Source organism: Sorex araneus, chromosome 2 (assembly GCF_027595985.1).
Source record: "Sorex araneus isolate mSorAra2 chromosome 2, mSorAra2.pri, whole genome shotgun sequence".
In the NCBI taxonomy this organism is placed as follows: domain Eukaryota; kingdom Metazoa; phylum Chordata; class Mammalia; order Eulipotyphla; family Soricidae; genus Sorex; species Sorex araneus.
In genome coordinates, this window is record NC_073303.1 from 221,592,457 (window position 1) to 221,618,308 (window position 25,852).

The 25,852-nt window shown below is 34.7% G+C and overlaps 2 protein-coding genes across 2 annotated transcripts; both read right to left on the bottom strand.

Moving 5' to 3' along the window:
- Window positions 1-3,018: 3,018 nt before the first annotated feature.
- Window positions 3,019-3,960, bottom strand: LOC101554443 (olfactory receptor 6C76). Its single transcript, XM_004601866.2, has one exon. It carries the CDS (start codon window positions 3,958-3,960, stop codon window positions 3,019-3,021), a length of 942 nt encoding a protein of 313 aa, XP_004601923.2.
- Window positions 3,961-18,903: 14,943 nt separating this feature from the next.
- LOC101554186 (olfactory receptor 6C2-like) lies at window positions 18,904-19,842 on the bottom strand. Its single transcript, XM_004601865.2, has one exon. It carries the CDS (start codon window positions 19,840-19,842, stop codon window positions 18,904-18,906), a length of 939 nt encoding a protein of 312 aa, XP_004601922.2.
- Between the last annotated feature and the right edge of the window lie 6,010 nt (window positions 19,843-25,852).

The window sequence follows — 25,852 nt, forward strand, 5'->3', positions numbered from 1 at the left end:
TATCTTCAAAGGTGACACGGAACTAAGCAATCTAGTAAAAACAGAGATCAACAAATGGGACTACATTAAACTAAAAAGCTTCTGCACCGCAAGAGATACAGTGACCAGAATACAAAGACTATCCACAGAATGGGAAAGGATATTTACACAATACCCATCAGATAAGGGGTTGATATCAATGGTATATAAAGCACTGGTTGAACTCTACAAGAAGAAAACATCCAACCCCATCAAAAAATGGGGCGAAGAAATGAACAGAAACTTTACCAAGGAAGAAATACGAATGGCCAAAAGGCACATGAAAAAGTGCTCTGCATCACTAATCATCAGAGAGATGCAGATCAAAACAACTTTGAGATACCACCTCACACCACAGAGACTAGCACACATCCAAAAGAACAAAAGCAACCGCTGTTGGAGAGGATGTGGGGAGAAAGGGACCCTTCTTCACTGCTGGTGGGAATGCCGACTGGTTCAGCCCTTCTGGAAAACAATTTGGACGACTCTCAAAAAATTAGATATTGAATTCCCATTTGACCCAGCAATACCACTGCTGGGAATATATCCCAGAGAGGCAAAAAAGTATAATCGAAACAACATCTGCACATGTATGTTCATCGCAGCACTGTTTACAATAGCCAGAATCTGGAAAAAACCCGAATGCCCCAGAATGGATGACTGGTTGAGGAAACTTTGGTACATCTATACAATGGAATACTATGCAGCTGTTAGAAAAAAGGAGGTCAAGAATTTTGTAGTCAAGTGGATGGGCATGAAAAGTTTCATGCTGAGTGAAATGAGTCAGAAAGAGAGAGACAGACATAGAAAGATTGCACTCATCTATGGTATATAGAATAACAGAGTGGGAGACTAACACTCAAGAACTGTAGAAATAAGTACCAGGAGGTTGACTCCATGGCTTCGAGGCTGGCCTCACGTTCCGGGGAAAGGTTAACTCAGAGAAGCGATCACCAACTACATTGTAGTCGAAGGCCATGTGGGGGAAGGGAGTTGCAGGCTGAATGAGGGCTAGATACTGAGCACAGCGGCCACTCAACACCTTTATTTCAAACCACAACAGCTAATTAGAGAGAGAAAACAGAAGGGAATGCCTTGCCACAGTGGCAGGGTGGGGTGGGGGGGAGATGGGATTGGGGAGGGTGGGAGGGACACTGGGTTTACGGGTGGTGGAGAATGGGCACTGGTGAAGGGATGGGTTCCAAACTTTGTATGAGGGAAGTATAAGCACAAAAGTGTATAAATCTGTAACTGTACCCTCACGGTGATTCTCTAATTAAAAATAAATAAATTAAAAAAAAAAAAAAAAGAAAATTTAAGAGTGGAATCAGAACAACTGAACAACCATAAAAAAAAAAAAAAAATGTTCAGTTTAAGCCTATCAATTTTTTTAACACTAAAAATTTAAAACTGAGGAAGAAGATAAAATTGATGATAGTCATTGAAGGAGAGTTAACTATATTATAAAATCTTGCAGAAATACACAAGGTCAAACTCATAAGTATTTCTCAATGCATTTAATAAACAAATATATGTGATTAGATATATTTTCGTTCGTCACAGACTCATCAAGGATGAGAGTTGATTCATTGTTTATCAATCATGACTAGGTAAAAAGAAAAATTATGAAGCAAACAGCACAGTATTATTTATTATCACCCCACTGTCCTCATTCACTTATTATGAAAACGCTAATGTGATTCTGTATATTTGGCACCTAAATGTGTTCAATTATACTAACTAAATTTGCATTGTGCTTTATGAATTAGATTCTTTTATGAATGTGATTGGAAAAAAATCTGGAAAAAAGCTAGATTAAGTCAAGTTACAAGTGTGAAAAAAATATTTTTTCAGAGTAGCGAATGGTAATAAAGTTACAAGACACAGTCATGGATCAAAGACCCTAGAGAATATCATCATCCATACAAATGTGGCTAACCAGCTCTGTATAATTGTTTTATGGAAATATTCCATAGCATTCCCTAATTTTATATAATAACATTAATTGGATAATTTAAAATATCATTATATTATTCCTAATCTATATAATCTATCACTGTCAATTCACTATTATTACTTATGCATATCTATTCACTATTTATTTACATGTATGTGTGTGCTAAAGACTATTGAAGACAGTCCTTTTACTCCTTTGCAATCATCATAAATCATCAGTACATTTTTATTTTTAATGAAAATTAAATTATAAAATAAATTTTGGGGTTAATATAATATTTATAACCTACATACATGTTATTCAATAATTTGCTGTTACTCATAAGTAGTATATTAAAGAAAAGGAATCAGAGTAGTAGATGTTTATATTAAAATATTAAATCATTAAAGTACTGGATGTAATATAAATACCACATAAAATATAATAAAATTTTGATTATGTATATAGAATCATCACATGTATTTATATTATTTTTAATATAAAATGCCTATATCATATTTTGTTTAAATACATTAAACAGTAATGGAATCACATTGAGTATTACTTGAATTACACACATTAATATAGGAAATGACTGATTCTATGATACCTGGGCAAATTCTATAGACAAGATATTATAACCAGTTTTCCTCCCAGGGATCAGATGGTGAGGCTGGCAGATTAAATGAAAAGAATTAATTGGAAGGTGCACAGAAAAAGAACATGCTCATGTGGTAGCCCTGGGGTTTAAGCTCAAGACCTCACAACTGAACTGGTGACTCTAAGTCACAAAGTCTTTTTGTAGGCCCTTCACACTAGTAATTCCACAACCAAGCTTCAGGATGGCAACACCCCTGACCAAACTCACTGGAACATGATCAGAGGCAAATGACATAAACCATTGAGACATCTTTTGAGCTCTCCCAGAAATGTGTGCTTAAATCACTTTTAAGGTAAACTGAACATGTAAAATCATTGCTCAAATGATAAACATACTGAGAAAACAGCATTTTAAAAAATGATTCTGTAGTGTAAAATGTGCATGTTTCCCTTACAGATTGCAGTCAGATCAATGTTTTTGAGGAAGGTAACCTTTGCACAACATCTTTAAAGGCTTGTTTCACCTGCTGATTCCTTAATGTGTAAATAAAGGGATTTAGCATGGGGGCAACAGAGGTATTGAGCATAGCTACTCCCTTTCTCAAAGCAACTCCTTCTTTTGCTGATGTTTTGACATACATAAAGATGCAACTTCCATAGGAGATGGAGACCACAATCATATGGGAGGAGCAGGTTGAGAAGGCCTTTTTTCTTTGTTGAGCTGACGGGATTCTCAGAATTGTTCTGAGGATGTAAGAGTAGGAGAGAATTACTAACGTCAACGTGGTCAAAAGAGTTAGTACAGCTAATATGAAGCTCATGAGCTCTAAAGTACTTGTGTCTGTGCAAGAAATTTGCAGCAAAGGAGCAGAATCACAGATAAAGTGATCAACAATATTAGAATCACAGAAATCCAGGTCTAAACCCATGATCAGTGGTGGAAAGATCACCAAAAATCCAGCCAGCCAAGAAGAGATTACCAATTGGTGACAGATCTTGTTACTCATGATGGTTGTATAGTGTAGAGGTTTGCATATTGCCACATAACGATCATAGGACATAGAGGCCAGAAGAAAAAACTCTGTTGCACCCAGAAGGATACAGAAGAATAATTGAACCACACAAGCATTGTAGGAAATAGATTTGTCTCCAGTTACAATACTCATCATAAATCTAGGATTACAAACAGATGTAAAGGAAATTTCTAACAAGGAGAAATTCCTAAGGAAAAAATACATAGGTGTCTTCAGATGAGAATCTAACAGGGTAAGAATAATGATAATGAGATTTCCAGAAACACTCAGTGCATAAGTGATAAGTAAAAAGAAGAAAATCAGAAGCTGTAGTTTCGAGTTATCAGTCAAGCCAAGGAGGATGAAATCTGTTACGGATGTTCTATTTTTCATCCTGGTGGTTGATTTTTTCACATATTGTACTGGTATATTCGAAAGAGAAAACAATATAAAACAAATATAAATGTCTTCATCTGAATTTTCAAGTAATGATAGTTTTTTAAAGAAGCATCTAAATCCTAAATTATTCTTTTCCTATGTAGAAACCTCACTTCCCAATCTCTATCATATATATGTTACAGGTCAATCTTCGGTTAAATTAAAGTCTTTTTATCCTGAATAGCTTGTAATGTTTCATACTAGAGATTTTTGCATTTATCTCTTACAGTTTTTGAGTAGGAAAACTATTGATTGATAATAACTTTTGGCTTCAGCATTTGCTAAAATATATAGGACATTATGATTTTGTAAACACTTATTTTCTAGGCTTCAATAATTGTACCCATTTTAAAAATTAATGATTACAACAACCCTAATACAGTCGAATGAAAATTCTAAAATGTTATTTTTGATAAAATTAATACTACTGGTAAAATTAATGAATAGCGATAATGAGAGAGGCAATCTATACTGAATAATAAATAGAAGTTAAAGCAAAGAAAAATTAACTGAGAATACTTACATTTCAAGTAATAGGAGGTAAATATTGAATGAAAATTATGTGTTTAATTATCTAGCATCAAAAGATGATTAGGAGATTAATGCTAAGTAGAGAAATGACTGCTATTTTTTTCCTCATAAATATTCTGGTTATTTTTTTAAAATCTCAGTAACCTATTGTAATTCTTTCCTTATATTTTTCTTTACTACTTTCTGGAATGTAAAACATTCCATATAACATTTCAACATGAATTTCAGATAAAATTGTTACTGTTTCAGAATATAAACAATGTTTTTTGATAGAGATATTAATTTTCAGATCTTCTGATCTCAAAGAACCATTCTTAAAAATTTACCTTAGCAACAAAGAATGTCCTGAATCTTTTATTTGTTCTGTTACAGATATAGAGGTTTGTTTAGTAAATTATCTTTTGAGATGAAGTGTCTTATAATGACTTTTGGGAAATTAGTAATAGGACACTGATGAATCATGTACAACAACCTAGTAAATATACTATAATTGGTTATTTGTGAGATCTGTAACCTATTGGGAATAGTTTGAAAGTTTACATTAAGTAGGAAACGGAATATGTGTTACAAAAACTCAAATAACACAACTTCAATTTTACATATTGGGCTGGAGCGATAGCACAGTGGGTAGAGCATTTGCCTTGCACGTGGCTGGCCCAGGTTCGATTCCTCCGTCCCTCTAGGAGAGCATGGCAAGCTACTGAGAGTATCTCGCCCACATGGCAGAGCCTGGCAAGCTACCCATGGCTTATTCGATATGCAAAAAACAGTGACAACAAGTCTCACATGAAGATTTTACTGGCACCCACTTGAGCAAATCGATGAACAACGGAATAACAGTGCTACAGTGCTACATATTATTTTCAAGATATTAGCAATTATATATAACATATGTATATATCATTGTATCACTGTCATCCTGATGCTCATAGATTTGCACCGGTAAAGTCTCCAATAAGTCTATCCCTCTTTTTTATAGCTCATTATACTCAGCATGATACTCTTCAATTCCATCCATTTATAGTCAACATTCATGACTTCATTTTTTCTAAAAGCTGCGTAGTATTCCACTGTGTAAATGTACCATAGTTTCTTTATCCAGTTGTCTGTTCTCGGGCACTCAGGTTATTTCCAGATTCTGACTACTATCAATAGTGCTGCTATGAACATAGACGTGCAGATTGTGTTTCTGCTGTGTTTTTGGACTCCTGGAGTATATTCCCAGAATGGTATTACTGGGTTGTTAGGAAGTTCAATTTCTAGCTTTTTGAGGAATATCAATATTGTTTTTCAAAAAGGCCTAACCAGTCAGCATTCCCCAAAATGAAGGAGAGTCCCTTTCTGCCCGCATTCACTCCAGCACTGGTTGCTCTTGTTCTTTTGGAAGTGCACCAGTCTCTATGGTGCGAGATGCTATATCATTGGTTTTTGAGTTGCCTTTCCCTAATGATTAGCCAATCAGAGCCCTTTTTTTAATGTGTCTTTTGGGCATTTGCATTTCTTCTATGAAGAAGTTTCTGTTTATTTCTTTGCCTCCTCCTTTTTTACAGGATCAAATGTGAAATTTTCAATCTCTACATTTTTAAGAAAGCCATAATCAACATGTGTGAAACTTGATGAAATACAAACTGAATTGACAACAGAAATTGGAGACATTTGATGCAAAAGAGCAATATGAATAACAGATTGTGATAAATACATACATAATATGTGTTTTTATTGTTTGATTTGGGGGTCAGACATGGAAACGCTCTGGGATCACACCTTTATGAAGTGCCGACAGTCACAGGCTGGTGGTCATACCCAGTGTCCCTGCATGTACACTGTGAGCTCCAATGCTTTGAGCCATCTCCCTGACACAATATGGCATATATTTCCTTTGTTCACTGTATCACTGTATCACTGGTATCCCATTGGTCATCGATTTGCTTGAGCAGGCACCATTAATGTCTCCATTGTGAAACTTGTTACTGTTTTTGGAATATCAAATATGGCATAGGCAGCTTGCCAGGCTCTGCCCTGCAGGCGGGATACTCTTGGTAGCTTGCCGGGCTCTCCAAGAGGGCTGGAGGAATTGAACCTGGGTCAGCCCCGTTCAAAGCAAATGACCTACCCGCTGTGCTATCTCTCCAGCCATTTTAGAAAATACCTAAAATTAAAAACTATTTTTTTTAAAAACTACTTTGCATGTGTGTTTGTTTTGGGACCTCACCTGGTTCTGCTCAGGGATTTCTCAAAGCTCTGCCCTCAGACATCCTTCCTGGTAGTGCTCAGGGGACAATATGTAATGTCAGGTATCAAATCAAAATACAGGCCATGCTTTGCGGAGAAGAGTAAATTAGGGATAAACTTCTTGACTTTAGGTGTTTGGGTGAAGGACAATTTTGTTCATATGTAATACTGATTTGGGCCCCCTTAGGACTGAGAGCCATAGAGAAGCTAATCTGCCAAAAACTTTCAGATATACAGGATTTTGTGGATGAAAACTACAGATCTTCTCTGACTGGGAATGGCTGAACATCTTCCACCTCCCTGTACTTCCAGATGTCATGGCAGCCACACCCTGTTAAATATTTAACTGCCACTTACCGACCCAGTTAAATATTCTGAAGCAACTTCTTCAAACTCTACTACACTGACCTCCTAGTAGTAGCATTCTAAAATGGGTGGGATGTAATTTAGAAGCTAACCAATCTTGAACAATAAAAACATTACCATAGAAGGTTTAACTTCCAACAACAGCTTAGTAAACTCTCAGTCCAGGATTTAGTGTTCCCCTGGTGAGATACAACAATTTTCACAAGTTTTCTTCTGTGGAAACATTTTTTGATTATGTAGTTGGCCATTTAACAGTAAGAAGCAATATAAAATAAATTGTTATGGGCTTGCTATAGGGACAAGTTTGAGGGGTGGTTGAAAAAATAGAGAAAATTGTGGAGGCAAAGTAACAATGGTGGTGGGGTTGAAATTGGAATATTGAATGCCTATATCAAATCAACATGAAAATTTTTTATAACATAATGTTTAAATAAAGTGAGGAAAAAATAAGATTTAAAAAATTTAAAAATATCATGACATCTGCATCTCTATGTTCATTGCAGCACTGTTTACAATAGCCACAATCTGGAAAAAAAACGGAGTGCCCAAAAACAGATGGCTGGTTAAAGAAACTTTGGCATATCTACACAATGGAATACTATGCAGCTGTTAGAAAAGATAAAGTCATGAAATTTGCATATAAGTGGATCAACATGGAAAGTATCATGTTGAGTGAAATGAGTCAAAAGAAAGAGACAGACATAGAAAGATTGCATTCATATGTGGAATATAAAGTAGCAGAGAGGTATGAGCTTGCAGTGAAAGAACTTCTGGCAGAAATTTCTATGGACTTAGTTACTAAAATACTAAAATACAGAAATCCCAAATCTCGCGGCTGCTATTGTGGCCACACGACCTCATATCTCTTCATTCTCAGCAATGGAAAACAAATTATCAAATGTTTCTTTCCCAGCTGGTCCAGCTTTGGGGTGGGGGGAACTCCAAACAATAGTAGTGAGTTTTTTGTTGAAAAATTGAATGTAATCAAAGCAAAGAGAAAGTAAAGTGAAATTTATCAGCTACACAGGTGGGGTGGGGAGTTGGGGGGGGCGGGGGAGTCGGGGGAGGTTTACTGTGGTTCTTGGTGGTGGAATATGTGCACTGGTGAAGGGATGGGTGTTCGAGCATTGTATAAGGAGACTTAAGCCTGAAAGCTGTGTAAATTTTCACATGGTGATTCAATAAAATAAAATTTAAAAAATTAAAAAATAAATAAAAATAAAATGTAAGCCAATATGTATTTTTTATTTTGTTCCTTTTATTTTTAATATTGTTGGTAGTATATGTAGGATGTTGACAGATGTGATATATCTAAGCACTGTTTCTACATTTTGAAAAGATCTTGATTTTATAAGTATGACTTATAACAAGTCAGCATATTTTTAGATAATTCTTATAGAGTCAACCAAAATTATAAGTAAATTATAGTAATTTATAGCATTTACTGGTGAGATTTACAGTAACTGTTTTATAGTTTCACAGATATTAATTATATTTTTAAAAATATTTGCAGGGAACTTAACTGTCGATATAATGTACTAGGGCCAGTTTTAGTCATGCTTATGAGTGGTGGTGCTCAGGCACATCAGGGCACATCAAATGATGCCAGGAGTCAAAAGTTTTCAGAGATCGAACTCAGGGTATGACACATCTAGGCATGTGCTTGGAACTTATAGCTTGAGTTATCTACCTAACACCCCAAATAAAATGCTTTAAACAACAAATCAGCATGTTATCATGCAGAGATATTCATAATCTAGATTAAGAAAGTTAAATTACCTATATAGATATACCTACCTATATATAGATACCTATATAGAAACTATCAATCTATTTATCTGATAATATACTTCCTTATATGGGTAGGGCATGTACCTTGCATGCAGCCGACCTGGGTTTGATTCCTCTGCCCCTCTCGGAGAACCCAGCAAGCTACCTGTGATGTATCTGATATGCCAAAAACAGTAACAAGTCTCACAATGGGGACGTTGTTGGTGTCCGCTTGAGTAAATCGCTGAGTGGTTGGGCGTTTGCCTTTCACGTGGCCAACCCGAGTTCGATTGCTCCGCCCCTCTCTGAGAGCCTGGCAAGCTACCGAGAGTATTGTGCCCGCACAGCAGAGCCTGGCAAGCTACCTGTGCGTATTGGATATACCAAAAACAGTAACAATAAGTCTCTCAATGAGAGACGTTACTGGTGCCCGCTCGAACAAATTTATTTGCCAGTGTATATATTCAGTATGGATCTATGGATCGAAAGAAGTCATATATAGATAATGTGGCAATAAGTATATGGGTTTGGTGGATCATAGGGTAGTTTTAGTTAAATTTCTTATTTATTTTCAGTTAGTTATTATGATATTCAATAGCACTGTTGATATTTGGGGAAGGGCTTTTTTGAAGACGTCACAGCGGGTATTTCTTTATGATTACAATGCTGTCATACAGCACCTAATATGCAGTGTTAGTATCCCTTTACTACCATCTCCCAATCTCCTCTCAATCCCACTCCCAGTCCCTTTGGTAGATTCAATTCTCAGTTCTGTTAGCGATATCTGTTTGTTTCCATTCAGTGTGTCTATTTCATTGTTTTATTTATTTATAGTCTATATATGAGAAAAGCATAAGTATTTGTCTTTATCCTTCTAACTCACTTCTTTAACATGATACTTATTTTCATGTACCCACGCAACACACAAATGGGGTGCATATATGTGTGTGTGTGTATATATATATATATATATATATTCTTTTTCACTTACCTTCCACTGAACACACATTATTCAGACTAGGGCTATTATAAATAGCTCTACAAAGATAACACTACATGGGTGTTCATGTACCATTACAAGTAAATGGGTAAATATTTTATATTCTAGAAAGAGATGCCAAAGGGTGGAATAACTGGGTCATAGTTAAGTACATTTTTAAAATGTTTTGAATTTTCTGCTTTTGTCTATAGAATCTCAACAAATTGACAGTCTGTCAGCAGTGGGTGAGGATTCCTTTTTAACCAAACTCTCACATACACTCATCATTTCCAGTCTTTTCAATATATGCCATTCTCACTGCTATTAAATTATATCTCATAGGCATTTTGATCCCTTTCTATGATAATTAGTGATGTTAAACATTGTTTCACATGTTAGTGTGTGTATATATGTATGTTTTCTCTGAGGATGTGTCTGTTCAGACTGTCTCCTCATATTTTATGATCTCAATTTTTGGTCATTGAGTTTTGTGAAAAAAATATCCCATTCAGTTATCTTTGATTTTAATGGTAAGTTTTTATTAACTTTATTATTTTGTAAATTTTTATAAAGTTGTTAACAATAATTTATTGCATTCAATATTCTAACACCAATCCCACCATCATTACACCTTCCCATCACCATTATTTCAAATTTTACCACCACCACCCAAGCCTGCCCCAAAAGCAGAACCTAAATAATTTCTTTTTTTATTGATTCTTATAAAAAATCTGCTAAAAATGACCAAAACTTTTCCTTAGAGGAAAGTGGGTTAAGATTGTTGTATCCCACCCTGGAGATATTAGCTCTTATATACAAGATTTACTAACATGTTATTACAGGTTGAGTCTTGCATGCAATACGCTTTTTGATCATGATTAGTTTCCTTCTACTTTAGAAATGTGGTGTTTTATTCCTGGTACATCAGTGGCTTAGAGAATTCTACAATTTTAAATAGAGTGATAGAACTAGAGTTAAATTTTTAACTAAATGGTGACTTTGAGGTCTGGGGGAATCTCTGAAGCTTGTGTCTCTCTTCCAAGATTTATTTGTGAGTTTCTGGGCCATGGCCTTTAATGCGCTTATGTGGTGCGAGAGGAAGTTTGTGGATATGACTGCCTGACTCTCAGAAGAATAGGGAGAAAAGAGGAAGTCACTCATTCCCAAGTCTGTGAGAGCCTGGAGATTTCACTCACAAATCTCACAGACCTGGGTTTTTCAGCAGATTCATTCTAACTGTGGGCTGGAGTGATAGCACAGCGGATAGGGTGTTTGCCTTGCATGCGGTGGACCAGGGTTCGATTCCTCTGTCCCTATCGGAGAGACCGGCAAGCTACCAGGAGTATCCTGCTCACGCGGTAAAGCCTGGCAAACTGCCTGTGGTGTATTTGATATGCCAAAAACAGTAACAACAAATCTCACAATGGAGACGTTACTGGTGCCCGCTCGAGCAAATAGATGAGCAACGGGATGACGGTGATGGTGCTATTCTAATTATAAGGCTCATCTGGAGCATGTGGAGATTGACTGTGAACACGGTGGAGGTTTTTGGCTGCTGTGCTGTGCTAGGGTGGGTGTGGGCTCATCTCTCCCCCTCCAGGTTGCCACGAATGAGACTCAGCCTGGCACAGGGTCTGACGGTTTCTCTTTTACTTGTAGTTTTATTCAATATGCATAAGCTTTTAATGTTTACAAGTTCCAGTTAATTTATTTCAGCTTTTATCTTATGTGCAAAAGACATCCTTTCACTAGATTCCTTTGAGATCAATATGATGGAGATTTTTGCTTATGTCTCCTCGATGTAGTATGGATTCAGGTAAAATATTAATATATTTTGGGGGTATAATATCAGATATAATATTAAGATATTTTCCAAGCACACACTTGGCTGTGCTTAAGATTTGCTCCCAGATTGGTACTCAAGGGCAGCTCACAGAAGTACTTGAGGACCATGTGGTACTAGAGATTGAATCTGGACCTCCTACATGTAAGGCACATCTTTAGCCAGTTGATCTATCTCTGCGATTTCGTTTAATTCCTCTTGAGGTAATCTTCATATATTGTGAAAGATAATGGTCTATTTATTTATTTATTTATTCATTTATTAATTTATTTTTGCATGAGTCTAGTTTTCTTAGCAATGTTTGTTGGACACCTTTGTCTTACTCCACTTATTGTATCTAGCTTTTTTGTTGTAAATTAACTGTTCATATACCTGAGGGTTTATCTCTGCTCTCTCAAATCTATTGCAAATGACAAATTTTATTAATGCTTTTTTTTAGTAAAATGACTTTTTACTTGTACTTCAGGTAGCATACCTGGAGTAATATTAGCATGAATGAGCTTGATAAATATAGTTAGTGCAACTTACCACCACCATTGTGCCTAGGATAGTACACCAATATCCCAAAGCTTCACACTCTCTCCTATTCTCCTCCTCCTATTCTCCTTCTCTTCATACTCCCTCCTATTCTCTCTCCTTTTCCTGTAAATCTCAGTTTTGTAATACAAGGTTAAGGATCTGTGATAACTCATCACTATACAATGGTGTTGACCACCCTTCCTATATACCATGAATGTGTGAGACCATCAAAGATATGTCATTTTCTTGGATATATTTCACTTGGCATAAAACCTTCCCGTTCCATCCAAGTTACAATTACCTGCAAGTTTTGATATTTCCTTATACTTGCCCAGCATTTTATTGTGTATATATGCCACAATGTCTTTGTCAATTTATCGCTCATTAAAGATTTGGGATATTTCCACCTATATTCATTGCAGCTATTGCACTAAGGGCTACAATGGATATAGGTGTGCGTATATATGTCTGAAATAATGAGTTTGTTTTGAGAGGTAGATACCCAGATGTAGAATCACTTGGTCATATGGAAGCTCTATTCATACATTTTTGAGATGTATTCATGCTATTATCCTCAAAGGCTTAACAAAACTCATTCATACCTAAGAGTGGATAAGTATCCCTTTTTTAAACCAAATCCCCTGTTAACTGTTTTCTGTCTGTTAATATATTTATTTCTCACTGGTGGAATCATATTTATTGTATCATAGTATATTAATTTTATCAACTTATAGTTCCTTAATAATATGATTTCCAGGCTTAAAAGTATGAGACTATGAACCAGCAGATGACTGAATGCAGCACTTCTTGTCAAGAAGCACTGGAATATGTACACAGAGTTTGTATTTTAGCTTTGTTTGTGCTTTCTGTTAAAAAAAAAACATGATATTTTATAAAGGATGAAAAGTTTATGTAACATTGAGTTGTAGCTTTTATAATGCATGCTATCTCAGATCTAATGATATATTTCTCATTCTGTAATTGTAGTTATTTTATATCAAAGACAGGCAAATTGTATTAAAATTATTCTATGAGTTATGAGCCAGGAACAATTAATTTTTAGGTCTTCGTGAGGCAGTATGGTCACCTGAAAAATCAGCTAAGAGTTACTAGATCAAATATCCTTAAGACCTGTTTATAATAAAAGAACTTATTAAACAGAAAGCCTTTTCCATGTGTCTTATTTTTCAATTAAGCTACTTGTAGAGTATTTGCTATATTTTTTAAATCAAAAGAAGCCACTTGTTAAAGGCTTTCTAATTATAAATGTTTAAGACATTTTTTCTTGCTTACTCTCTAACAAGAGAAGACGAAAACCTAATGTAATGGTGAACAAAAGACTTTTTACTGGTTTATTGTTGTTGTTGCTGTTGTTGTTGTTGTTGTGTGTGTGTGTGTGTAAAACACTGATAGTTCTGAACAGGACGTTTACTGTCTACATCAAAAACAACTGATATTTCTATTTTCTGCTTAATCTTCTAGTAGGACTCTGGAATCATCTAAACAAATTCAGTAGTGAATCCCTGTCTCCTGGGTTCTCTTGTCACTAATTAAACTTTTGCATAGTGAGCTTAATTTAGCAAGCAACCAACTTTTTTCTAAAAAAGCTTTAGCACTGAGTTTTATTAGGGTTTTCAGTAAGATGGAAGCTGAAGGAATGAGGAGTGAGAGAGCAGGCAAGGTACTTCTGAAGCCACCTCAGATCTCATATCAAACCACTGGCTCAGACATTTTGGTGGGATCACTGCCTCGTTCCAGGTACAGCCTATTGTAAGGATACTGTTTTGACCCCACTTGCTGGTACGTGGTATAGACACTGCCCATCCAAAACGAGAACAGCCTGAAGGCCATGAGGCATTACACATGGCATTCTAAGGAAGTACTTTGAGACAATATGATAGAACAACAGCATCAGAAAAAAGTAAAGTTCCTATCTTACTATGAGGGGAAAAGCGTAATCTCAATTCAATTTTCTACTACATGTTTCAACCACGGATACAAGAATTTTTAAAGATCAAACTACACTTTTCCCTCCTCTAATCTCTAATTGTTACTAATGCTTATTTCACATAAAGATACAGGTTAAGAAAAGTTATTTTGTATCGTATCTATTTACCTATCAATCTATCAATCAATCAATCAATCAATCTATCTATCTATCTATATGCAATCACAGGGTCATCTGTCATGTTTGAAAAAATTGGAAAAGATATATTATTTCTTTTGTCTTTTAAATACAACTCACTTCTAAGAGAGATTAATTTTTTAGAGGACACAAACCCTGTGAAAACTCAATAATTTAATGTATTCTTGCTTTGAAATATCTACTTTCGAAATAATAACATTCAAAAATATATATTGTATCCCATGCTATTATGTCAATGTACATGTGTATCTGGACTAGAGCGATAGCACAGCAGGTAGGGCGTTTGCCTTGCACACAGCCAACCTAGGTTCAATTCCTCCATCCCTCTTGGAAAGCCCAGGAAGCTACTGAGAGTATGTCACCCTCACGGCAGAGCCTGGCAAACTACTCGTGGCATGTTCGATATGCCAAAGACAGTAACAACAAGTCTCACAATGGAGACATTACTGGTGCCCGCTCGAGTAAATCAATGAACAATGGGATGACAATGATATTGTATCCCATTTGCTTATTTTTGTTTCCAATGTTGTTGCCTCTGGAGTCATGTTATCGAAGACCTCTCATAGGTTCATTTTCCTGAAGAATTTTTTCATGATCATTCTTAATGTCTTTAATACACTTTAGTTAACCTTTGAGAATGCCATTAGATACAGTTCTAGCTTCATTTATTTGAATTGAAATAAATGACTATCCAATTTTTCAAGTAACATTTGTTAAAGAAACTTTCCTTATTTCATTCCATGTGTTTAGTTTCTTTGTCATCATTTCAGAAATACTAGGTTTTATCACAAGATTTCAATTTTTTCTTTGGTCTGTGAGGCGATATTTATTCTGGGAGCATTTTGTTTATTGTTTCATAATTATTTTGTGTTACAAACACATTTTTGGTAAAGTTTTCTAATACTTATATTAAAATATAATCCAGAGATATAGAACGGTGAGCAGGGAAATTGCCTTTTATGCCTTCAAACTGGATTTGATCCTTGGCATCCCATAATGGTCCCCCTAGCAGTGTCCTTGACCTCTGAACAGAGTCAGAAATATATCTGAGTACAGTAGGGTATGACTGCAACCATATATATATAAAGAGATATATATGGAGTTTGAACTATAAATTCTATTCAGAAGCAATTCATTTTAGGTCATACTATATTCTAGAGATTGGAATGGACTGGAGTGATAGCACAGCAGGTAGGGTGTTTGCCTTGCATGCAGCCGACCCGGGTTCGATTCCTCCATCCCTCTCTGAGAGCCCTGCAGGCTACCCAGAATATCCTACCCGCACGGCAGAGCCTGGCAAGCTACCCGTGGCATGCGTATTGGATATGCCAAAAACAGTAACAATAAGTCTCTCAATGAGAGACATTACTGGTGCCCGCTCGAACAAATCAGTGAGCAATGGGATGATAGTGACAGTGACAGGTTCAGATGTAATGTGGGTTCACAAGAACCTAGGCAGTATCCTATTCTAATGCTAAAATGTCAGAACTAGGGATACTATAATTTAACAATAGCAATGTGGTTCATGTGACTCACAGGTCTTTATGTTTAGGGATTATCCACAGGGAATTTTTAAAGTGCAAAAGAAAATTTATATGCTTTAATGTACATGGAAATACAAGTAAGAATAAAGAATTAAAACATCAGTATATTTCAGCACTATATATATACATATATGTATATATATATATATATATATATACATATTGCTGTTTGGGTCACACCTGGCAATGCACAGGAGTTACTCCTGGCCATCTCTGGCGGTGCTCAGGGGACCATATGGAAGGCTGGGAATCGAACCTGGGTCGGCCACATGCAAGGCAAACGCCCTACCCGCTGTGCTATTGCTCCAGTCCTCAGCACAATATTTCTATTGGTAGTTTCACATAGTTCTACATATGGATGGTATATAAAGAAAAAAATCTTTATGCAATGTTTTAACCAGGCTAATCATCTCTTAGGTGTTTTTATGTGGAAAGGATTCTCTCTACCCCCTTTCTCAGGTACAGTGATTTTTTGGTTAGATTAGGATAAATGTAAAAATTGTTGCAGCTTGCTATCCATTATCCTGGTCATTTGTTCAGAGTGAAAATTTGGCCCTCTATCGAACTTGTTTTATGATAGTGTTTAGTCATAGATTAACAAGTTATGTGTCAGAATTTAATAAAGTCTGAATTAAGTTTTTAAAAGAGGAGTTATATACAACCAAATTTGTCAATGGCTAATCAGAAAACAAAATAATGCAATAATGAAGCTGGAAAAGAAATATCTAATATGACAGGAGTGATGAAATGAGCATAATTCCTTAAAATAACCTGGGGGAGGAATGGTAATGGGGGAAATTAAGAGAGGACTGTAAAAAATGTACTGAAAAAGAAAGGTTATAATATAATAACAAATTATTGAGCTCCTGAAGCAATACCTTAGTGATCTGGTTAACCATTTTAAGGAAATAAAACCAATCAAATAAAAAACATCTCTAGTTGTGGATTTTCTGAATATAATTGTGAGCTGAGATTAACTTCAAGTTGGTTACTCTGGGATAATTAACTGTATCATAAATGCACAAAAATAAAAAATTAGGAAATAATAGAATTAATTTACTTACATAGAGCAAACAAATAGTTTTAGTCTGGAGAATTTGAACTTGTTACAGATACATTTAGAGGAAGAATAAGTTATCAATTCTCTCATGATTATGTAGAAAGAGAAAAAAAATGTTGTCAAATAAGTAACATTATTCATTATCATCAGAGGCACTCAATTCCATAAAATGATGATGCAGCTAAGTATATTACTCTCTGTATAATGCACCTAAAATTCTAGCCACTAGTCATTCTTAAAAAAGATTAAACTTAAATTTTTATGTAGTATTTTTGAATTTTACAAATATGGATGGAATTGGGCAAGACTGGTCATTTTTTTTAATCTTAAATTTACAATAACAACAACATCATTCTCTAAATATCTTCAGTCTTTTCTGTTGTTGAAATTCATCCTGAAATTATGGATTTCCAGCAGTGCTTGAAATACATATGGTGTCAGATCTGAAGCACAGGGATACACACTTTTGAGATAATGGACTTTATAACTTGCTTCACATCCCAGCCTTAAGGTGAATTTTATCTTGTAATGGCCTTCATATCTATGGAATATCCATACAACTAAGGTTTTGAAGAAAAGTTGATTGATAAAAGTGTGTCTGGCATTTCTTTATCCCTAAGGACAATTTCTTTTTACACTTAAGCTGTTGTAGATTCCAACCACTAATTCTATCTCATGGCAAATAATTAGAGACAATCAGATGAATGCAAATTAGTGTGAAAACAATTAGACGACCGATACCTATCGATACATATCTACATTTCCTGGGAATTATTAGCATGATTAGAAAATTCTCAAACTTGTAAATATCAATGCAGTATACACACTCAGTAAACTAAACTAAAATTAGAACATTTAGATAAACAGATGCACTTGGTCGAAAATCATATAAGTGACCCTTTATAAACTTACCTGATCCTGATTAATGACATGATCAATGAAATGCTCATTGAAATAATGAGCAAATTGATTCTTTTAAACTGGCACTTCTATTGAGGTTGGTGTTGGGTTTCAATCTATATCATGAACTGAAAGTGAATTGGAGAGTACATAGAAGAAAAGAAATATTTATTTCATCTTATTATAATTTATTAAAGCATAATTACAAGAGATAACACTTTTGTTTTTGATGAACAAAGTGACTCCACCTTCATCACCACCAGACTCCCTTAGACTTTTCATGGTGGTGATTAACATCATTTCTACTCAGCTTATCTATTTCTTTCTTTTATTCTTATCATTGTTACTAAAATCATATCATTGAAAATATCTTTAAGCTCCAAATCCTTGAGCGTTCTGACTCATATTATATATTCTGATAAAATCTACATTGAATTAACTTTTTTGCATTGTGTGAGATACAGGTGTAATTTCATTTCTTTTCCCCAAGGGGTAATACAGTTTTCTGTTTGGGGAAAGTATTGCAACTCTATTTTAATTTTCTGGATTTTATTTTGTAGTTCTAATTCAAAATTTAGAAATTTATGAGTTTCTAACCAATATTCCCATTTCTTTAATTAAAGAAAAGAGACTATTAGCTCTGAGATAATGTATGGATACTTGAATGATCTTTAAGGGAAGAACTTTGTGTCATGCTAATCTCATTCTCTAGAGTACTTTTCTAGGTACTCTACTAGAAATCTTACAAGTTTAAATCTCACCTGTAGTAATGAAGATAAGTTCCATTACCCTGAAATGTATTTTGCTATTTTGAAATATATTTCAGTTTCACTATAATGAATACCATATATAAGTTTGATAAAATGAAAAGTTTTTTTAAGGTGAGATTAGTATGCAACTTTAATGTGGTTACATAATTAAAGAAATAATATAATTCATTGAAACCAGTTAAGGTATAATCAAATATTTGGAGAACTTTATTTTATTTTACTGTTATCATCAAACTTTTTATTTCTTTGAGAGAAAAGAGATTCTCTTTATAGAGTGACTAAAAGCTTGCTTCACTTGCTTATTTCGTAGGGTATAAATGAATGGATTCAACAAGGGTGCAACAGAAATATTTAGAACTGAAACTACTTTATTTATTGCCAATTCTTCTTTATCAAAAGGCTTGACATAGATGAAGATACAACTTCCATAGGCAATAGAAACTACAATCATATGAGATGAGCATGTAGAAAAGGCTTTTTTTCTTTGTTGAATTGAGGGAAATCTCATAACTGTCCTGATAATGTATGTGTAGGAAAGAATTACACACACTAGTGTGATAATGAGGGTAACCACAGCCGTAATGGTAACCATTATTTCTATTAGCCATGTATCAGTACATGAGATCTTTATGAAAGGGCCTGCATCACAGGCAAAGTGATCAATAGCATTGGAGTTACAGAATTCAAGCTCAAGGCCAATGCTAAGTGGTGGGAGAATAACCAGTAAAGCAGACGCCCAACAGGTAAAAATGAATATGGTACATACCCTATTGTTCATGATGGTCATATAATGAAGGGGTTTACAGATAGCAACATAGCGGTCATAGGACATGGCAGCCAGGAGAAAAAATTCTGTTGCTCCAAAGAGAATACCAAAAAATAATTGAATTACACAAGCATTATATGTAATGGTATTATCCCCAGTTGACATACTGTACAGAAATCTTGGGATACAAGCAGTTGTAAATGAGACTTCTAAGAATGAAAAATTTCTCAGAAAAAAGTACATAGGAGTTTTCAGATGTGAGTCCACCAATGTGAGGATAATAATAATCAGGTTGCCTGCTATAGTCAATATGTAAGTGATAAATAGAAAGATGAAAAGTAGGATTTGCAATTGTGGATCATCTGTTAATCCGAGCAAGATGAAAGTTGTTATTGTTGTTTGGTTCCTCATGATTCACTTTTTTGTTATATCAAGCAGCATGTAAAAATAAATTTAAAAGGCATGATGAACTGGATTTTCATAACCTATAAAAATCAAACATTAAGTCTATATCAATTCTTTCTTCTCATCGTAATCAATATTAGTACTCTTTCATCCCATTACGATTTTTTGTATGATTCGAAACTTAGTGTCCCTGTATTCATGCTACTGTTAAAAATACATTTTAATGTCATTTGTCACCTCAGATTTAAAAATTAATTTGGGGTCTTCCAGTGATCATAGGACTTATTTTGCATCAACCTGATTGAGGTTCAAATCTAGACTCCAAGTATGGAGTACGAGGAACTACTTGGGACAACTCAACATTGCTTGAGGATTCCCAATGTCCACCCTGTGCTGCTTGGGGCTTCCAGAGCTACACCTAGTGTAGCTTGGAAGGGCTTGTGGCAATTGGGATTTAATTTGAGTTGGTGGCATGCAAAGCTTATGACATAACTCTGTACTACCTTTCCCAACTCCAGGAATATTGTTACTTTTCTTTAACTTCAAGAGTTAAATTTACAAATAAGTTAGAAGAGAAATAATTTAGAAGGGAAAAATTGTGTACTTGACTTTTTTTTATAAAAGACAAACTTTTTAGATAGGACATAGCTCAATAATTACAAAAGTCCATTCTCTTCTAGAATCACTATCTACATATCTTATCCTCAGTATGCAAAAACAACTAACTGAAATATATCTAAAATCCTTGTATTTCTTTGTATCTTTAACTCAAAAATTGTTTGAAATAAAATCTTTTATATATTATGTGAGAAAGATTTCTATACAAGTATTTGCAAAATGAATATCCTCATAAATACACATCTGTTTATTTGTTTGTTTTAGTTACAAAGTTGTTCATTATTTGGTTTCAGTTATCCAATGTTTCAATGCCTGTCCCTTTACTAGTGTACATTGTCCCTTAACTAGTGTACATTTCCATCACAAATGTCCTCAGTTTCCTTCTGGCCACCCTTACCCCACCTAGTCTGCCTCTACAGCAATTTTCTTCTTTCTTTCTCTCTATCTCACTCTCTCTCTATTTCCTTCTGGGCATTATGGTTTGCAATAGAGATACTGACAGGTTATCATATATATATATGTATATATATACATATATATATATATATATATATATAAACAATGATGGGTCTCATTCCACTGACCCTGAAAGAGCCTCCAATGCGGCACCGTTGGGAAGGACGAGTAAAGAGAGACTTCTAAAATCTCAAGGCTGGGATGAATAGAGACGTTACTGGTGCCCACTTGAGAAAATCGACAATCAACAGGATGTGATGATGTATCCTACATTCAGCACTCATTTCTTGTCCAGAGTGATCATTTCCAACTATCATTGTCTATATTTCTCTTCTTAGTGGTAGATACAGATTTCTTGCTATTTCTTAATACAAAGTATAACTAATCCTCAGTATTCTGCCATAATACATATTTGTTACTATTTGTAATTTTTTATATAATGTGCTTCATAAGTAATTATACTCTGTGAAAATGTTATTTATATGATGGATGTCACAAACCAAAACTGTTCTGAGTGAACAAAAACTGGTATCGATACATACCCAACTAATTGTTTCATGTGAATGTCACATACTTCATGTTTAAAGCAAAATAATATTTTCTTTCTTCAGTTTTCCTCATCTTCATTGGCAAATATTTCTGAAAAAAATCAAAACAGACATATAAAAAATTACATGAACAGTTTTTGTAAAAATTTACATGAACAATTTATTCAAGCCCAGCCAGGAGCAAGCCCTGAGCTCAGAATTAGGAGTTAGCACTGTGTGGTGTGTGGCCAAAAAAAGAAAAAGCTCATAAAATTTAGCCTAGGTTTTGTAAAACACATCAAAAAATATGCAAAATATTCCATGATATGTTCAAGGTAGTTTCTTCAGTTACAGCTTGCCAGGCTCTGCCATGCGGGCGGGATACTCTCGGTAGCTTGCCGGGCTCTCTAAGAGGGACGCAGTAATTGAACCCAGGTTGGCTGAGTGCAAGGCAAACGCCCTACCGGCTGTACTACTGCTCCAGTCCATTAGAATGAAATTAACAAAAAAAAGAAAGTAGCAAATTGCACCTATCATGCAAAAAAGCTTCTATACCATGAAACATTTTCTTGTTATTACAAAATAGCATTACTGGAATAGAATTAAAAAAATAGAAAATGGCACCCAGTCATGCAAAAACTTCTACAGTATAAAACGTTTTCAGCTACTACAAATTGACATTCTAATAAATGAGAATTATAAAATGCTCATATACTATACTGAAAAAAAGCTAAAAAGTAGGATATCTAAGGAATTCACTAAATAGCAAGGAGCCACAAACCCCATTTAAAAATACAAAAGAGATGAAATGAACAAATACTCCTCCAAAGAAGGAATTCAGTTGATCAATAGACATAAGTCAAGCCCTCATTGTAAAGTCATCTCACACCTCAAATGTGGGTTTCCATCCATAGGGTTTTAAACAAGTTTTTGCAGGGTATAAAAAGAAACAGGTATAAAGAGAAAAATGTAAAAATATATACATTTTTAAATGGAGTTTGCGGCTCTTTGCTGTTTCATGAGTTCCTTAGATTCCTTACATTTTAGCTTTTTTTTCCAGTGTATAGTATATGAGCATTTTATAATTCTCATTTATTAGAATGTCAATTTGTAATAGCTGAAAAAAATGTTTCATACTGTGGAAGTTTTTGTATGATTGGGACCCTTTTTCTATGGCCTGATTGATATCTGTTGTAGAAATGGAAATTAGATGAATCTCAAAGGAAAAAATATGGAGATTTCTCAAAATAGAAAATTATATCTACCATATGATCCAAAAATTCTACTCCTACTTCTTTATCCCTAGAACAAATGTACCATAATTTGTAAGTTTGAACTGATCATGAAAATGACTGGGCTATATTTAATTACCTAACTTTGAGGTAGGTACTACACTTTTGTTATCTATCAGTCTTAGATCACAAACATAAAGAAAAATTTTATTGTACCGACAAAAGACATACTCCATATTCAATGTTAGCAAGATTGAAATTTTCACTAAATAGTATGGCAGTACTCATTAAGAAACCCATTTCTTTTTTGTATAAACATCTTATATTATTACTTATATCCTAATTCTTTTTCTCTCCTTTTAAACACACCATACTTTTTCTAATAATACTCACATTTTATTATTGACCTTTAATATTATATATAGAACTTCATTCCTCTCCTTACACATATGATAGTTTAATATAGCAGTCCAGTTTTTATGCTGCCTTGAAACTATCCTTAATGAAAAGTGTATTTAGGGAAATAAATACAAAGTGATAGAGATGTAACAAAAGACTTGTGTCCTCTTGTAAGGGAAATACAACGGCATTAATGTGGCTGGCAAACGTCTTTATGTTTCTTAATAGTATTTTTTTCAAATTTTTGTCTTTGTCAAATTTTTGGAGCAGGTCTTGCTTCAAAAATCAATGTATAGCGGCATAGCTGAGAATACTCTCTCTCTGCCTCTGTTTATATATATACACACACATACATAAAACCAACATTTTGGAGACAATATAACTAACACTCTTTTGCTCAGATATTCATTTGGGTATCAAATTAAAGTTGATTGTTCTAGCATATATAAGATGTGTGTCATTATTGTTGTTTTCAGTGGAGTAAAAGCCTCTGGAGTTTGGAACGAGGCATGTTAAAAAGAACTGCTCTTTGGATAAGGACAATAAGCAATGTTCAAACCAGTTATAAACTGCATGTCATTAATAATCTGTGCATATTCAAAAAGATCTTACCCTCTTCAAATCATAGACAGCAGTTTCTTTTGAACGAACTAGTAAAACGAACTAATCACAAATGATTGATCACAGTACTGTGATTAAATAATACTTTCCTATTTTATTTTCCTGTCAGAAACACAATGTTTCTATATTATTTGCTTATTTTTATAAATTTGGGATCGCACCCAGCAGTGCCCTTGGACCTACTCCAGACTGTTGTGCTAGCTAGAGCAGAGGGTGACTGGAAACATGCCCCACACATCCCAAATACAGTTTGAAAAATGTGGGCCCCAGTCCTCTGAACTACCTCTCCTATCCATAAACTTCTTTTTCATTCTCAAAAATTGCTTATTAGTAGACTAAGATTCTGTCATTTTTTTTACCTTTTCAAACTCTTAAATTTGTTCACTGGCAATTTTTTATCTGTAAGCTAGGTAGAATTTTAATAAAAATAAAGATAGGCATTGTTCTCCACACTTGTCAGGCTAAATAAACTTTAGCCCTCCCTGTTCTCAACTCTCCCAGCTGAACTAACATGAAATTTGATAATTTGATTGTGTGGATGCTGTGCTCTTGTTTGGGGGCTGCCTCTTCCCCTTTAATGATGCGATGCAATGCTCATTCCTTCTTTCTCTCTTCCTTTGCTTTCTTTCTTTTTTTCTTTTTTGGGTTACACCTGGCAATGCACAGGGGTTAGTCCTGTCTTTTCACTCAAGAATTACTCTTGGTGGTGCTCAGGGGACCATATGGAATGCTGGGAATCAAATCCGGATTGGCCTTGTGAAAGGCAAACGCCTTACCCTCTGTGCTATCACTCCAGCATCATTCTCTCTCTCTCTTCTAACCTGTTAAGAATATCAATACATTTAATTCTTTTTTTTTTCTTTTTGGGTCATGCCCAGCAATGTACAGGGGTCACTCCTGGCTCTGCACTCAGGAATTACCCCTGGAGGTGCTCAGGGGACCATATGGGATGCTGGGAATCGAACTCAGGTTGGCCAGGTGCAAGGCAAATGCCCTACCCGCTGTGCTATCACTCCAGTCCCACATTTAATTCTTCAACAGGACTTCCCATGGCTATTAGAAAATTAAGAAAAGCTATTTAAATTACTTCCAATTTTGTCAGTTTACCAAACATGGGGCAACACTTTATACCAAAAATTTTATTTTCTTTACACAAACCTTTCCTTTATAGCTATTGATGTCAGGTTTTAACATTTTTCTTTTGGAATTCTTGTGTTTAAAGAGGCATTTGAGTGTCATTTGAATGTCTGTGACTTTGAACTAGGGTCAACACCAAATTAGGATGGTGTGTGTAATCAAACTCAAAAGACTCCAGAACTCACTAGACCCATTTCTATTCTGGCATACAGTGAACTCAACAGACCTTCTTCTTTGAAGTGAGGCAGAGGTTAGGTGCTATTGGAAAATTAAAAATTGAAATATTACTATGATACTCAAGAGTTTTATGTATGTATTGATATTTGAAATGTACCTAGCCAATTATGAAAGGTTCCTGACAATTCAACATTAACACTTACAGATACACTTATTCCATGAATGATATTTCTTATATTGTGAATAATGAGAATATCATGAATTATGAGTTTAGGCTGAAGAAATAGCTCAATAGACTGAGCATACTGTTTAAGTGAAAGAAGTATGGGGCCAATCCTGGAACCATATGGTCACTCAAATGCCCAGGGTTTACTCCAGAGCCAGGAGTGATTCTTGGTCGTTGTTAAGTATGACTTTAAAGACAAAAAATAAGCAAACAGACAAATTCAAAATTATTCAAAAATCATGCCATACATATATGTAAGCCATTTTTATATAAGAACATGTTAATATTTTCAAACACATAAAAAGTAAAATGCTAAGTTGCTTTATTTCTCAATTTTATGTCTCAATTTGTTGAAACAAAATTCAATAATTTGTATATTATACACAATGATAAAAATTCTATTATATATGAGTCATTGTTACTATTCTTACTGAAGCAATGAAGCAATGTTAATTATTTATGATAGTCACACTGATAGTATTTTTATCTAAAAATACTCTCAAGGGATGCTGTTTGTACATCACTAAATGAAACAATATCTTACAAAGAGACAAGAATCAGCTTCTTTAATCATTAAAACATTGACTAAATTGTTTTCTCTGAACATTCTCGGAGTATTGTGA